General features: G+C 41.4%; 1 protein-coding gene across 7 annotated transcripts in view; it reads left to right on the forward strand.

Annotated features, from left to right (window-relative positions):
- Positions 1-17,497, forward strand: part of TENM3 (teneurin transmembrane protein 3) — a 589,152-nt gene that overhangs the window by 481,533 nt on the left and 90,122 nt on the right. For all 7 annotated transcript variants that reach the window (XM_087856505.1, XM_087856504.1, XM_045785848.2 and 4 more), the window contains 2 exons: positions 103-303; positions 6,664-6,849. In XM_087856505.1, the coding sequence (XP_087712631.1) occupies positions 103-303; positions 6,664-6,849 (387 nt within the window). The remainder of the gene's footprint in view (positions 1-102; positions 304-6,663; positions 6,850-17,497) is intronic.

The following is a 17,497-nucleotide window of genomic DNA, read 5'->3' on the forward strand; positions in this document are numbered from 1 at the left end:
TTATATCCATCAGATTGGGACGTAGTTCCTTATCCTGCATGCATCAGGTATGTGTGACATCTTCTAGGTTTAATTGTGAAATTTCTCTTTTCTCTACTCCAGCCGACTGTCTGGACCCCGGATGTTCCAATCACGGGGTTTGTATCCACGGGGAATGTCACTGCAGTCCAGGATGGGGTGGTAGCAATTGTGAACTAGTGAAGACCATGTGTCCAGACCAGTGTTCTGGTCACGGCACGTATCTTCAAGAGAGCGGCTCCTGTACCTGTGACCCGAACTGGACCGGCCCGGACTGCTCAAATGGTAAGGTGCACAAGGGCAGGATGACTGCATGCTTCATGTTGTGTAGCTGAAGATTAAGATACTTTAATTTTTAAGAACACGCTTATTAACTTTAATATAGATTTTATTAGAGTTATGATTTATAGCAATAAATGTAAAAAGTAATGAAATTTCATGGCCTTATAAGAAGAAACAGGCTAGGTCAATTTGTCATTAAAATTTCTCCTTCAATAGCACGGTAAAGAATAATATTTCATTTGTGTTGAAATACTCCGTCTTCCTAACTCTCGAGGCCTGTGTACAGTTTGTGGATTTAAGAATGCACATTATCTCATAACAGAGAAGCCTCAACTAGAAAAGTATTTGACAGCATAAGGCTAAGCGGGGTCACAATAGCATATACGTATATAGATATTATGACGTGCACAATGGTCCAACACTGACTTTTTAAAAATTGTAATAGTATGATTATAATAAAAATGGCAGGTAGTAATTTTTTTTTCGGTCAGTCAGTTTGTTACTGAACAACAGCCGTGTGCATGGTATGGGGATGAGCCCCGTAAGAGTAAAGAAGAATGACTCGTTCTTACCCTCTAGGATAGCGGCTTTCAAATTTTTGACCCTGACCCACAGCCTCAAACAGCTTTACATTGTGACCTACTGTGCGTACACATGTCATCGCCTAACCGAAACAAAGCCTTACAAAGTGGTACACACAGATTCTTTTCTCCAAGTATATGCTATTTTTTTTAATGCTGGTTATATCCCATGAATTAATTCCATGACCACGTTAGTCATATGGTGCAGGAAGGTGCTGTTCTAATCTAGAAGGTTACAGTTTAAATGGGGCAAGGAGATGGAACACACATGAAATACTTAGAAACCAACACGTCCCAGTTGAATCTTTTATTGCATGTGACATGGAGTAATATGTAAAAATAATCCACATGCAGAGGAGTCCTCCTGCCCTGATGCACAGTGGAAGTTTTCAACAAGATTTGGGTTCCCATCCGTGGCTCTTTTGAAGATGGCAGTTAGTGTGGGGATGGGAGGAGGTATTTTCTGACGAGGGGAACAGTCCGAGAAAGTACTTCAGAGCATAGACTCTGAGATCAGACGCTTGGGTTCAGATCCATCCTCTCCTACTTAATAGCTGTGTAGACTGAGGCAGACTGCTGTATTTTAGTTTACCCATCTGTTAAATGGATTTAATCAAGACATTCTTTTTTTTTTTTTTAAGACTTTATTTATTTATTCGACAGAGATAGAGACAGCCAGCGAGAGAGGGAACACAAGCAGGGGGAGTGGGAGAGGAAGAAGCAGGCTCCTAGTGGAAGAGCCTGACGTGGGGCTCGATCCCGTAATGCCGGGCTCACGCCCTGAGCTGAAGGCAGACGCTTAACCGCTGTGCCACCCAGGCGCCCCTAATCAAGACATTCTTTACAGAGATGCTTTGGGAATTGCTCGAATTCATGTATATAAAGTACTTAGAACAATGCTTAGTTCACAGTAAATTCCAAATATAGCTGCCACCTCCACGGCTCCTACTAGTACTACTACGACGACTGCCATCAACGAAGATACAACTATGAAAGTAGTGTTCTGTCCACGGGAGAGTAAAGAAAAGGTGTTTGGAGGCAAGGGTTGGGTTTGGCCCAGTTATGGGGGACGCAGCTTAGCGATGATGCTTCAGACAATGGAGAAGCCGCTCGTCACGAGGAGGTGTGCCCACCAGGGTGGTGAGAGCAGTATGTGAGAACTCCCTAGTCGATTCTGTGTCAGAGAGGGTGACTAGTCAGAATCTGATGGCCGGAAGACACGTTTGAGCTTTCCCAGAGTGTGACATGCTGAGATCGCTAATTCCTTTGGAGTTCATAGACATGAAAAGGATAAATCTGAGGGCCCTTCTAAAGGAGAACTAGACAGAGCTTGCTGAAGACACAGCACAGGAGTTGGGGCCAAGAGCCGAACGTCTGCAACCAGGGCGGGCTGGGGCAAGGGTCATGGCTCTGGAGAAGGCAGGGAAGCCGGGGAGGGGTGAGGGGCGAGGCAAGGACGCAGGGGAGGTGATGGGGAGAGACAGGTGAGACATGGAGGAGAGGATGACTTCTGTATGGGAAAGTAGAGGAGGAGGAGAAACCAAAGAGGGAGAGGAGGGGAAGGGGAAGAAAGGGGAAAGCAAAAGGACAGGTCTTGTTAACACTGTTGAGTAAATAAAAACATTCCGCATAAGGCTTGGCTTCAGGGAAGCCGTCTGTCTATCCCTCATCCGTCCACACTGATTGCCTCTGCACTGAAGCCCTGTTTGTAACTGAGTGGTTAAGAGCGGGGATCTGGAGCCTGAGTCCAGGGCTTGGCCTGGCCATTCCCTAGGTCTATGGCCTTTGATCAGCTATTTGAAATGCTTCTCTGTGCCTCAGTTTCTTTACCTGTGACATGGGGATGATAATAGTACTACCTTATACAATCGTCATAAGGTGGAAATGAGTTAATATGTGAAAAGCATTGAGAATAGCTCCTTATACATGGCAAGTACTGAATACAGGTTACCCATTAACAAGCGGTGGTGGTGCCGATGGTGGTCATAGTTATGGTGGTACAATTCTGAAGGCTAATGTAGCCCATACAGGTCTCCATTGATTCAGAAGAGCTTCCACATGAAAGTACTGCTTGGTTACGGTTTCTCCAATTGTGAAATTTATGAAATGCAAACTATTTCATCTATTAATATAACCTAATGGCATTAACCTAAGAGAAATCCCGCTAGGCAGTGAATTAACACACTTATTTTAAGAAGAAGAAGAAAAAGACTAGTAATTTTTACAAATCACTCTTTCCTGGCACTTTGAGAAACTTGGATGACATGACCGCTACCCCGTGCGTCATCAGCGGCGTGACGGACGCATGTGCCATTCTTCACCCACTACAAACTGAATCCTGGAAGCCCAACACTAAAGACAGTTTTGTATAGGCTAACTTGTAATATTGATGAAAATTCCGTTGAAGCCCCCAGTAGATATCCTAGGTAAAGGCACAAAGGGACAAGTAATGTACTTTCTTCCTTACATAATCACTCTCATTTCCCCTCCCTCCTTTCCTCCCTTCCCTCCTTCCTTCCTCCCTCCCTCCTTTTTCCTTCCCTCCTTCCCTCCTCCCTTCCTCCTCCCTGTCTCCTTTCTTCTTTCCCTCCCTCCATCCCCCTCCCTCCTCTCTCACTCCCTTCCTTCCTCCTTCTTCCCTCAGCTCCCTTCCCTCCTGGTTCATCCCCTCCCTCCTTCCCTCTCTTCCTTCCCTTTCCTCTGCTTCCCTCATCCTTTGGTCATACATTTTTGGTCATACATTTTTGGAGGGAGACAGGTTTATGTTTGTTACTGTTTCATAGATATATGAGTTGATTCACACAGCTTGGAGAACCAGAAACTGGTTAGAAAATTCATGACCACTAGAGCAAATAACATGTACAGGACAAATGAGAGTGAAAACAAAAACTGGGGGTGGGATTATAGAGGACCTTGAATGCCACACGAAAGAGTTCTAGGAAATCATCACCACCCAACATTATCAAGGCATTATTTAAATAACGCATTAACTTATTTTGTCCTCTGTTCTTAAAAATGTATTTTATAATCCCAAGAATCAGAATAGGCATTTAATTATTTTTGTTGAGCTTTCATTTCCCTTTCTGGCTTCTGTACTAAAAAATGCATCCCACCAAAAAAATCCAATTAAAGTTTATAGATAGAATTATTTTTATAGTAAAGAACTTGGTTCAGGTCTCTTATGCCTTCATCAGTAAAATAAGCATAATAATATAGCTATAAAATAATACTGGTTTGAAATATTGCCATTCTAATTTGTCTCCCACAATTATGGGAGTAGGAAGGAAATAATGAAACAGCCCTTTTTTTTCATCTAATGTTATTTAATACATTACCTGAATTATTTTATAAAGGATATTTTGTAATTGATACTGTAGCTCAAATTGGGGCGCTTGGCTGCTCAGGCAACGGAGCATGCAACCTGGGGTTGATCTTGGGGTTGTGAGTTCGAGCCCTCCACTGGCTATAAAGATTACTTTTAAAAAATTTTAAAAATTAAATAAAATTTAAGAAGATAATTCAGTCTTCTTCATAAAATGATATTGCCATGAATGACGAGAAAAAAAAAAGGCATAGATGTTAATTAAAAGATTAAACTGGCTGCCAAAATCACCTATCATTATTTTACATCTTTAGACTGAGGGTTTTTTTCATGCTGATGAAATTATTTTGCCAGTTGAAGATCTAATTTTACCTGTGTACGAAATGACTGCTTAGACACAGTGGGCTAAGATCTTCACCCTATTCGCCTTTACACCCCCAATGCAAAACAGGAAAACATTAAACTCTCAATATATTGAGTCAAATAATGAATACATACAGTACTCTTCTTTGGAAGAAACTAATTTAGCATAAAAAAAGACTTTGTTGAAATTTGCTATTAGCTGCAAAAAGACAGAAAACTTACTTAGAATTTTTAGTAAAGATATCAAATATATGTATATATTCGCCCTGTGAAAATATCCTGGTTCATGTGCCTGAAATTTATCGGCATGTGGCACAGCTGTCATTTGAAGTTTACAAAAACATTGATGGTAACTCACATTCGTGGCTGAAAGTTTACTAGAAGCATTATTGGGAATTTCTAACTAACTGAATCCCAAAGCAAAACACTTTACCAGCTACCTCTTTTGTTGTTGTAGAAGTGACCTTCAGATATCTAAATTCAATACGAGTAGATTGTACACCTGCTGAAACATTTGGTTGAGCTGCTACAAGAGGAGAAGTGAATTATTTCCATCAGAAAGTTTGTAGGTTTGAAAGCGACAGAGCTTTCCTCTGTCTTCATCAGCAGTTTGTCCATTAATTACCCTTCAATTCCACTTCAATTAAATTAACTCTAATTAATAAGTTCATTACAAAGATTGACGCACCTTGCTCAAAGCTAGTGTGCTAAACGCTGATAAACACCTTCACCCTAATGAAAAATTGATTAGATTGAATAAAAGGGGTACCTCGGAAAGAAACCTCCCTCTTCTGGAGCTGAGTTGACGTTCTGTTCGTCTGAAGTTAATCACCATCTTGGATCTCTTAATCAAAAATTTAATTCAAACGAGATGGCAAATGTGGCATGAAAAAAACATAAACCACTTGCTTCCAGTTAATAATCCTGGCTGTTGTTTAAAAGAAATGTTACAACTCTCACAGTGCCTTGATACGGTGTTTACAGTTCTGCAGGACTGAGAGACAGAGCTAAGGGGTCCGAGAAATGTTACTTGGGCAGTGAGTGGGGAAACCAGGAGCACGTGACCACATACACAGTTACTGTTTCTCATTTAAAAAGAAGGCTGCAGTCCATTTTCTGTTTGTTAGAAATGCTTTCGGGTTTCTATTCAGTGTTTTTATTTTTGCAAGGAAACTGAAACCAAGCAATGGTCTTAAAATCGTAGAAAACAGAGGTAGTTGATTTTATTTAACTTCATATGTAAAAAAATAAAATAGAAAATATCCTTCTGAATTCTTTTTAGAGATCTAACCTTTTGTTACGGTTTTGAAGTCCTTTGGTTACTTGTGCTCCTTTTAGTCCATTCTAGTACCTGAAAAACCTATTTTTTCCAATAACAGAGTCACTAGTTACCTATATTTTTAAACTGGTTTTCTACTGTGGTGTGTATGTGTCCACAGTACAAATTTACTGAATAGGAAAAACAACAATTTTTTTTTAATTTAACCAGCATCTGTGTGTGTCAGAGGCAAGCCCACGTACACACTACAAAAGATTCTTTTTAATTAAAAGTTTCTGAATATTTTAGAAACTTAAATATTAGGAGTAGAAATTACCCCTTTGCAATTCTTGCCAGAGGGGTGAAACGCAACTCCTGTTAAATACCAGACATGCTTAGACACTGAAATACTTTATTAATTTAATGTTAACTTGATGTATGTGTTTGTATGTGTGCGTGTAACCTGGGCTGCCAAAAGATATTCTCAGATACATTGCGTGTGTATTTTCCTCTCGTTATGAATCATGTGTTCCGTTCTGCTAGTAGTGTGTGTTGTTTATACACACATACATATAATATAGGAAATCATAACAAAATTCTCTTGTGTATTTTATGCACAATTACAGCAGCATTTGAAATTAAATGACGAATGAAAAAGTAAACTTTTACCATTTATAATTCTTACGGGTCAATGCTAAAATGTACTGAGTATATAAATACTTTTTATCTATTTTTCAGTGGTTTTGGTTTTTGAGTTGAAGATGTAGCCCTGCTTATTCACGCCCCTTCTCACTCCCCGCTACCCTTCCCTCCTGCTCTGCTTCCTCTGTTCAATGCAGAAATCTGTTCGGTGGACTGCGGCTCGCACGGAGTGTGCATGGGGGGCACCTGTCGCTGTGAAGAGGGCTGGACCGGCGCCGCCTGCAGTCAGAGGGCCTGCCACCCGCGCTGCGCCGAGCACGGCACGTGCAAGGACGGCAAGTGCGAATGCAGCCAGGGCTGGAACGGAGAGCACTGCACCATCGGTAGGCCCCGCCTCCGCCCCCCCTGCGCGCGCAACGCGGTGGGGGGGCGAGGGGAGCGCGCAGGTTGCTGGCTGTTCCCCGCCCCCCCCCCCACTTGGAAAAGCTGATTTCCTCTAATTCACTTTCACTCGCCTCTCTTAAAAAGGAATTGCCTTTTCAAGTAAGACCCTCATGCTGCATAGGCAGTTGAGTCCTTTTTCAAACAGCTGTCACAAGTAGAAAGTATAAGGGTTTTTCACTCACGGTCTTTTGTGATGGCTACAGAAATGGACTCACCCCAAGATGACTTCATTTCTTTCTTATGAAGATGCTTTCATTGAATATTATTTTTCAGTGTTCCATAGTGCCATTGCATAACAGCAAAGATATTTTACTTAAAAAGATGCCAAATAGGGGGCCTTTTTGGATTCTATAGATTTGAGCACCACACATCTTCGCACCTGTCGATATATTTGAGTCTTTCAAAAAGAGGTTTGATTTTTTTTATGACTTTATTTTGTAGTAGCACAAGAAATAAAGTAGAATGAAACATACAAGCCTAGATGTTCTTAAAGTTATATGGTAACACTTATTCAGATATGATGTTGGTGAAACTCTGTAGGTTAAATGAAACAATCAAATAGGTGTTTAAGATCAAAATGTGGGTACATAAGTAGTAGTTAGCTTGGATGCAAAAGTTCCCAGAACACACGTAGTACTGTATTTTCAAGGTATTCAGTGCCTTTGCTTTTTACTGTTTGAGTCACTGAAATTAAAATATCTAATTAAAGAAAATACAAGAAGCATAAGTAATAAATGTCTGCCTTACTTCGGTAAAAGTGTACAATGTTAATTATAAATGACACAGCCCCACAGAAATTTCAGAATTTGAGGTATGGTGTTTTATGTCCGTAGGGTGTAATTTGATAGAGCTGTTGGAGGGAGTATTGGTATCTGAAAAAATTTCTTCTTCCAGTGCAGCTATAAGTATTACATACTTGACTTTCTTGCTTACAGGGACTGGCTAGCTAGGAATTTTTTCATGGAAAAGTCAAAAGCACATACATTTTATAAATTGTCACAGTCTTTACAGAACTTCAAGTAAGGTCCTTTCCAGTCTTACTGACATTCCTGACATCTGTTTTAAGGGTGGTGATCCCCCACCCCCACAAATGATGATCCACAGAAGGGCTCACAGACTCAGGGCACTCATGCGCATGACCGTAATAGTTATCAGAAAGGGGGAAAGACCTAGCAGGTGGTGTCTGGAGAAATCCATGCACAGGCTTCCTCTGTTCTTCCTCTCCCACCAAGACAGGTCATACGGAGCAGGTCCCTTTCTCCAGCGGTGAACTATACCAACATGTGTGCAAGGAACACGTGCTTCTGCTGAGGGAAGCCCATTTGAGACAGAGCTTTTTATGAGGACTATTCTAAAAGGGAGCCTCTGTCAGCCACAACCACCAAAATTCCAGATTCTCCCAGGAAAAGATTCTCCCGGTAGGCAAAATCACCTTCTCATTGTAGAGAACATCCAGTTTTCCAGATGCCAGCCAATGCCCAGCCCTGCAGACTTCTACAGATCAGGCCTGTCGTGTTAACTCTTTACCTGGGAACCGCCCGTGGGGTCTCACTTGTTGCGTGTGAGCTTACTGCCTTACTTCCGGAAAGTGTGGAGTTCCCACGGAGGGGGGGTGTCCTGCAAGTGCATCTGTTCCTAGCACTCGCAGGGGGCTCATCCCCACGAGTTCGATACGGCTTGCCCCTCCTCTACTCCTTACGAGAGGCATCTAGGGCAGTGGTTGCCTGTTGTTTATGTGAACCACACTTGTGAACTACAGTAAGGCAGAAAACATTGACAGCTACAATCTGCGTATCTTTCTGTGGACATAGGATAATGCAGCACCCCTGAGACCAGACAGCTCCATGCCCCAAATCTCAGAATGCCCATATTACCAGAGGCAGGGCAAGAGAAATAGACCTGTAATCATACTCCATCAAATTGTATGACCCCACCACCCCCATACCCATCAGAAATGAATGGCTTCTAGCTGGGGCGGGGTGGGGGGCATGTTATATTTTTGACTGTATGGATCCTAGGAAGTACAGCGAACACATGAATATACAGCTTGGAAACGCAAGAAGTATACTATGAAGTTTTCCATAGGCAAATTTAACTTGCCAACCAACACTTTCTAAGTAAATCATTCTGTTGGTGTCGTCACTGACCATGCCAGTAGCACCTGGTTAGTTTCCCGCAGACGAGCTCCTCTTGGACCACTTCTCAGTTGTCTGCGAACACGTAGGATCTTCATCAGCAGCAGGTCTGTTTTGTACAGTCTAGCGTATCTTGCCGGGGATGTTAACAATTCCATTTTCTATTGTTGTTTTATTCCGTTGCTCTTATACTCCGTATGAGTAACAATATGGAAATAAAGGACCTGCTTCATCTAAAAATGAATCTTCAGAGTGGACCTTTTAAAAGACCTAGAGAACCTCAGGTCACCATTTGGCTCTTCTATACTATCGGAGCTACTTATTCCAAGTTTTAGCTTGCAAGGATCAGTTCCTTTTTTCTATTGACTCCCTGTGTATATGTCCACAGCGAAGCCTATGGGGCATTTTAAAAGAGGCCTTTGTGAGCCGCGGGTTTAAACAACCCGGGAAACTACAGTACATTTTCTCATTTGGGATAGTTACTGTTCGGTGCCTTTCCTCTCAGTTTCAACACTTACACATCTGGCTGAAAGAAGCTGCCACTTTATGAAAGAGTACTCATAAATCAGCAAGATTTTTTTTTCTTTCTCCGTATTATGTGCCATCTCATTGAATACAAACAGGGAGGTTAATTGAGAGAGAGATGGTGGAGAAATTAAACAGTCAGAAGCAAACAAAAGTTCCCAATAGAAAGCAGAGAATATTCTTCATTAGTCATCTTACTGCCTTCATAAATTGTTTATGCTTTCATAAAACCATAGGCATTTTGATAGTAAAATGGACTGTGAATTTAGAGTGTTCACTGAACACCTTATCTACCTGAAGAGATTCCATCTTGATATTTTTATGAATGTGTTCATATTTTCCTCTCATTATGCATCATGTGTTGAGCAGATTGGGCATACTAATCATCAGGTTCACTGTCCCAAGTCCTTCTCCTTTCTGGGGTTAGACTTGGACTAGTGATGCATGCAGATGGAAAATGCAGCAAAGGGAAATCTACTTTTTTTTATTTTAAGAGAGAGAGAGAGGGAGGTGAGGGGGTAGGGACAGAAGGAGAGGGAGAGAGAGAATATCAAGCATGCTCCATGCCCAGAGCAGAGCCAGACGCAGGACTCAATCTTATGACCCTGAGATCATGACCTGAGCCAAAACCAAGGGTCGGACATTTAACCAACTGAGCCACCCAGGTGGCCCAAGGGAAATCTACTTTCAGCAATATTATGATTAAAATAAATATTTCTCCCTTCCCCCCCAAAAAGCATTTAACACTGTTGGACCCTTTCATAAATACAGAGAAGTTAGTTACATGATGGAACCACCAGCTGTTATCACCACCATAGTTTAGCAGTAATAGCACTGGCTTAGATGCTCACCTCCCATCCTGTCATCCTTTGTACGTAACCATTCCACAGGAGGGTCCAATGGTTATCACACTCACGTGCCTATTTTTGTTTCTCATGAGACAGGAAAGATGTAAGAATATTTAGAGGACTGAGAAGCAAGTTAAAATATATTAAATATAACTAAATGGTTTATAAATAGGAGTTGACATAATTGGAATATCATGTGGCTGTCTCTATATAAACAAGCCAAACAGTTCTGTATCGATCGAGGTCAGATCTGTATCGATCAAGGTCAGATCTGTGAACTGGGAGATGTTTGTCTTGGCCAAATTCAGCAAGTTCACTGTGCATGTATTTAACCGAAGCCAGAATCGAAAACCACATAAAAGCAACTCAGGTGCTTCGGCCCTCCCTAGTCCTCTTGCTTAGAAAGACAGGAAAACTGCTCTCTGGCCTGTGGCTGGAGTTAATTGGCCGTGGAAGCAAGGCAGATGCCACACCAGCCTCTGCTGACCAGATGTTTGTAGACAGAATCCACAACTTTTGAGTGCAATACAGCCAAATATTCTGGGCAATGACGGATCCTGTGTTACCACGTTTTGAGTGCTACTAAGCTGTAGCTTCCCCAAGAACTCTTCTTTGTAGTAGTTGCTGAAAAGAAATTGTCCCTACAGCCATCTGTTTGTACCTGAGAGCCCCGGAGGTTATAGGTGAGACTGTGACCCGAAGGGGTGAGTGGAGCCCAGACAGCACATTTGATTGTTACGTACCGCGGAGGTTCTTACAAACGTAGGGAAGGCTCAGATCTGTCTGTAGATGGGTGAATTGTCTCCTCCGGCTGACTGGCATTTCCCGTTTCTCCACAGATGGGAATGGAGAACATGGGCTTACACTGTCCAAATGTTGGTTAGCTAGAATGAAGAACCTCGGGTTGGAAGACATGTTTAAATCCTGGGACAAGATCCCAAAGAAATGTTTTCATCTCGATCCCTATAAGCTTCGGCAGTACCATAATTATTTAGTTGTGAAACATGGGAGATTTTGTTCTTTTTGTTAGTTTGGGGAGTATTTTTAAGAGGGGAATTCTGTTTAACTTTTTCCATCCGTAAGTCTTCTTGAGTAGTGTTCCTATCTGAAGGACCCCAGGAGGTCTTTTACAATTCTAGAATTTATCGATGATTTCTGCTTTATTTGGAAAATTATGAGATTTAAGCAAGGGATTCCCTTTTTAGTCTGAGTTTCACTTAGCTTTTGATTTTCCCTGTGGCATTTGCACACCTCCGTTACCTTCCATTTGTGAATTTCTTTCTTTATCCCTTAAGCAATTATTGATCAGCTCATCTGTGACATTTTAATACTTCTTATGCAAGTTAGTGGTAACCTAAATGAGAAAAAACATGAAATGAAAAAGAAGATATGTTTTCAAGCTCCCTAATTTATCTACTGTAATGTGTGTAACTTAACTGTTCCTAGTCCCAGTTGGGTTTTTTTTTCTTCCAAAGATAAAATGGCTATAATAATGCGTATTATATGTGATTTTGAAGCAGAATACTCTAATGTTTAAGAGCTTTTGGGGGAAAAAAAGAAGAAAGAAACAAGGAGCTTTTGGAATTTGACTCACGGCCACACCATTATTTACGTAGTGTGTTGCCAATGGCGAGTCCTGTTCCCCGGCCTTGGTTCCTGAGTTGGACCAAGAAAGAATTCAGAGCCAAACTCTTCAGGAAGCAAGGGTTTAATGGCAGTTTAAGCAAAAGTACACTCTTCAGATGGGAGAGCTGGCAGGCCCAGAGGGGGCAGCTGTACTGGAGGGTCCTTTTTATGTTTGAATAGGTTACGGGTCATAGCTAGGGTGGTTTCTGACTAGGGTGCAGCCTGTCATCTAAGGGACTCCTCGTGCCGGCCAGGAGAGAGAGTTCTTGGCCCTCTATGGTACTTGTCAGAACTGTCATGGCAGCCTTCCCCCATGGGGGCGTGGTGTCGAAACTGTAGGACAGTGGTCATTCATAGGGAAGAGTGCATGTGTGTCCCCTGGGGTCTGACCCAGATGGCTATTTGGAACTTGGTTTCCATAGAAAAGCACTTGTTTCCTGCTCATATCTAGCTGCCTACTCTATCAGTGTGACCTTGGGCAAGTCCTTTAACCTCTGTGAGTATGCTTCCTCATATATAAATATTATGTACCTCATAGAGTTGTTAGAATCAAACGCACTACCGTAGTGTAAATCACTTGTGAAAAGGCATAGCAAATAGTGTCCAATACATAAGAGTTCTTAGAAGTATAAATGAGACAAACTGCAACCCAGACAATGTTTTTTGGGTGCTGAAACTTACAAAAATAAATAAAACAAAATTGCCGTCCACCCTGAAATTTTCATTTCATTGTTATAAAACGTAACCTAGTCTCAATGTGTATGGCTTAACAAGAAGTTAATATGTTTGAGTTGAGGGTTTTGAGAGGTGTTGCTTTCAGAAAGAACGAAAAAGAAAGAGGGAAGGGAGGAAGGAAGGAAGGGAAGGAGTTGGGGAGAGGGGTTAAGGAGAGAAGGAAAGAGGGAAGGGAGAAAGGAAGAAAGGTGGAGTCTGTTGTGGTATTTGTCTTCCAGTGATGTCTCAAACACAGAGTTGTTTATTGAGCTACATTGATTTTCATGTACTTTCAGGCAATTCAAATGGAAATTCGGCCTAGGGGAAATCCTAATTCCTTTAAGCTACAAAAGACCAGCTATTTGTTTTTATTCTAATTCTTTAGTACGTTGGGAAACTGGATCATTAATGATCACAAAGACATGCTTTGTTTGTTCAGACAAAACTTGGACGGACAGTACTCAGCATCCCTCCATTAAGTACTGTGGTTGCTCTGGGCTTTGGGATGCAGGAGATTGGAAATAAAAGATGAAATACATGGCGGGGGGGGGGGGGAGTTATCCACCAAACAATATGGGGGCACAAGAGAGAAAGATCAAAACTGTACCAGGGTGCACAGAGCTTAGCCTTGTTGTTCTAATTCTTATCTCAGGATAATGCTGAAAGAACAGTACTTTAGTTGTTAAATTTAGAAAATGGTGACAATTGGGGGGAAAAAATGACCACTCTGATATATACTTCCCTTAGATTACAAAATCAATATTCTTTGTAACTTTTGTAATGTTCCCAAGCTGGGAATCATACTTAAAATAACACAGATTGTGGAAATTCTCAAACTATCTTTTTACATTTTTATTGAAACTTTATAAGTCCCCCTTAAATGAATACAGGCTACCACATGACACCTGCAAATGAATACTCTGGGAGACATTTGACTTCACATCTGTCAGAGTGATGTAGTAGTTAAAAAGGGGGTCTCCGGTGCCACCTGCTTGGGTCCCTGGTGGGTCCAGTGACAGATTTATTGTCAAACTGGAAAAGCTGGAGCGTCTCACTTGCACAGGCCCTTCTGAGATCTTGCGAGGCGACCGTGGGTTTATATGATCACGTGTTCATCTACTTGCAAATCAGTTAGGAGCTTTATCTTTCTGCACTTCAACTTCCTTTCCATCAAGCCTTTCCTTGTATAGGATGGCCCTGAAGTGACCGTGGGCGCTTTGAGGATTCAGCTAAGGAGACTTTGAGCTGGGGATACATTTAGTTTAGAGTTAATTGGGTATATTTATGAGGTGTGAAGTCATTGCAGTCTGTGGTTGTTGTTGCTAGCCATCCAGGAATAGTCCTACCACCTGCTGACTCACCTAGTGACAAGAAAGTCCAGGGTCAGAGAGTATATGAAGCTGTGAATTTGTCCTGCCGAGCCAGCACCAGAAGTAAATAGGTAGTGGAGGAGAAAGAGGGTTTGAAATGTACGGAAACGGAAGTTAGTCTGCGGAAAATTCCTCTTGTCATCAGAAGTATTGTAAAATGTCTAATCAAAAGGGAACTCTTCTCCTGTCAGAAATGTACTTGATGATGAACTTAGATAATTACAAACTTGCTAAAATTTTCTCCTTTTTGATGAATATTTCTTTTCTGAGCAATTTATCAGAATTCTTGCATTTTGAGGGCACAAACCTGTAAGCAGCATTGCAAAATTGAGGTCATCAGGGTGTGAAGTCACGCGTGCTGTGCCTCGCAGTGTAGCCCTGAATCGTAGGAACGTCACAGAAAAAAGATTTTTTTTTTTAAAGATTTTATTTATTTATTCGACAGAGATAGAGACAGCCAGTGAGAGAGGGAACACAAGCAGGGGGAGTGGGAGAGGAAGAAGCAGGCTCCTAGCGGAGGAGCCTGATGTGGGGCTCGATCCCACAATGCCGGGATCACGCCCTGAGCTGAAGGCAGACGCTTAACCACTGTGCCACCCAGGCGCCCCAGAAAAAAGATTTCTTGGTTTATGTGACATGAAATTGTGATGTTGACAAAGATAATATAAAACTCATAATATTCTTTTGTGTTTGCTTTTGTTTCAAGTTTTTATTTAAATTCTGGTTAGTTATGTATAGTATAATATTGGCTTCAGGAGTAAAATTTAGCAATTCATCACATACATACAACAGCCATGCTCATCACCTGTGCCCTCCTTAACGCCCATCCCCCATCTAGCCCCTCCCCCACCTCCCTCCAGCAACCCTCAGTTTGTTCTCTATAATTAAAAGTCTCTTATGCTTTTCCTCCCTCTCTTTTTTTTTTCTTCCTTCCGCTATGTTCATCTGTTTTGTTTCTTAAATTCCACATATGAGTGAAATCATCGAAAACTCATAATATTCTACGAGGCTATCACAACAAAGTGGTTAATGAATGTCATCAATTCAGAGTATTTAAGATTTGTTTATTACATAATAAAGTCTTCCCAGCTTAGCAATAATGCCAAAAATTTATGTGGCATTAATAATAACACATTTTGAATCCAAATGAAACTTTTCTAAGCTATCAATAATGAAAACTATATTAAAGAATCACATTGAATAAAGGCTGAATTATCTTTGCTTTCTCTCTATAGAAAATATTACAAAATCATTGTCTTATAAAGAAGCAATGAAAGAGTAAGTATTGCCCAAAAATGTAGCAAGAAAAATATTTAATTAGAGACATGTCAGGCCCTTAATAGAAAATGTTATGTGCTTTTTTGACATTTGTGGTGTTTATCGGCTCAAAAATAATTTCCTGGTTTCTTATGCTAAATAACTCCTCACCTTATATCTAATTTCATATTCACAATTTGGTCTTCTTTTTCTTAATGAGGGCCCCCCCACATTACATAATTTCAGAATCCACAAAACCTAGATCTGCCTCTGTCCCCAGCTCTATTACTTGATAGCTGTGTGATCCTGGGGAAATCACTTAAGCTCTCTGTGCTGCAATTTCCTCATCTATAAAGTGGGAATGAAAATAGCAGAGCTCCCGAGAGTCACTGAGGGTGTGAAACGACTTCAAACATGTCAAAGAACACTTAGAACAGGACCTGGCACAAGTAAACACCATCTAGATGTTTCTAACTGTTACTGTAATTGTTGGGAACTGAAATTCATGACAAGGTGACAGTGACTGATTCTTCCCTCCTGAGTCTTATCTGTCTGCACAGGAATTAGCCAACAGAAAGACAGGAGTGCATGCTGGTTCCCAGAAATGCTACTCCCCTCCACGGGCTGACACACTGACAGTGTGGACGACGATGTCTCATCATCTGTCAAACATGGTGGAGGGTGGGTCAGCAAGAGTCGGGGGCATAGAGTGGAATGGAAGGAAATTCTTCTAAGCTGACTTGGTTGGCAGTAAAAATCCAGAGAGGCCAAAAACCCTCCCATGGGGAGCATAAGAAAGAGAAGTTCTTAAGATCCTCTCCTCTCTGCAGTCCCAGCAACTCTAAGTAATTTAATGTGACAGAGAGGACAGCAATTCCTAAGAGAAGGTTGAAAGCCCCCTCAGAGCTCATTGTGTATCCCCCATGAGCTGAGGACCAGGCTGATTTTTAGATGTCTGGGTTTTTTTTTCCTTTGAGATAAATTAATACCCATTGGGGGCCTCCCCATGTTGTTTTCTCATTTTAGTCTTATGCATTCAGTTCCCAGTTTAGATGTAGTAATCTAAATCTGTAATCCCCTCAGAGTGGTTGGGTTTTTAAATTTTTATTTATTTTTCTAAGCCATCTCTACACCTGGTGTGGGGCTTGAACTCACAACCCTGAGTGAGATCAAGAGTCACGTGCTTCTCGTACTGAGCCAGCCAGGTACTCCTGGGGATTTTTTTTTTTTTTTAAATGAGGTCATAGTCCCGAGGGCCACCTTGATAAATGTTCTCTCATCATGTTGATGATTTGTTTCCCTAGACTTCAGTTTCTTTACCCCTAAGAGTGGGAGTCGCTGTTGTAGACATAAACAACTTCTACTGTTGCCATCAGGCATTTGAGGCCCCCTTCGGCTCCGTCCTGACTCGCATGCTGTAATTTATCCCCAGAGAAAAGAGAGGCAGCCACCCAGCCATGTCCCGAAGACGTAAAACCTCGGTGATGCTTATCCACTTTGGGGAAATGTTAAATGTGTTCTATACTTCAGAAAAGGGATTTTTTTCTTTTTTTGGATTTCGAACACTCAGTTCTGAGTGTAGTAGCTGATTTGTGGGTGAATGTATTCGGATTAACATGTATCTTTCCATATAGATGATTTACACGTGGCCTTACAAGGATGAGAATTTTGAGTTGTTTAAAGAAATAGGCTTCCCGTACTTTAGAGACCTACAATAATGAATTCTATACTGTGATCGTTATTTGTGTCCAGATTTTCCCTCCGATCTACCTCCTGTGATATAACTTGGGTCTCAACAGCTGCTATAAATTAAGCTGATTCCTGCTCAGCTTTCACTATAACTGCCACCGGCTATAGAGGCAGTATGTTCGGAGGGAAAAAATGGAGAATTAGATCCACTGTCATGCTTCTCAAATTGCAGCAGTATACAAGAAAATGCTGATTGTGTGTGTTGATTTATGATCAGTTAGGGATCATTGAAATGTGGCTGATTTCTTTGGAAGTGATCAACCTGATTGCTTCCTTTCTTACTATCTTGTCTTTATTTTTCACCGTGAACTTAGTGGTTTTCTAGCTAGGTTTTTTTTTTTTTTAAGTCTCCCCAAATAATTG

Source organism: Ursus americanus, chromosome 27 (assembly GCF_024610735.1).
Source record: "Ursus americanus isolate L20-20 chromosome 27, mUrsAme1.1.p, whole genome shotgun sequence".
Lineage (NCBI taxonomy): Eukaryota > Metazoa > Chordata > Mammalia > Carnivora > Ursidae > Ursus > Ursus americanus.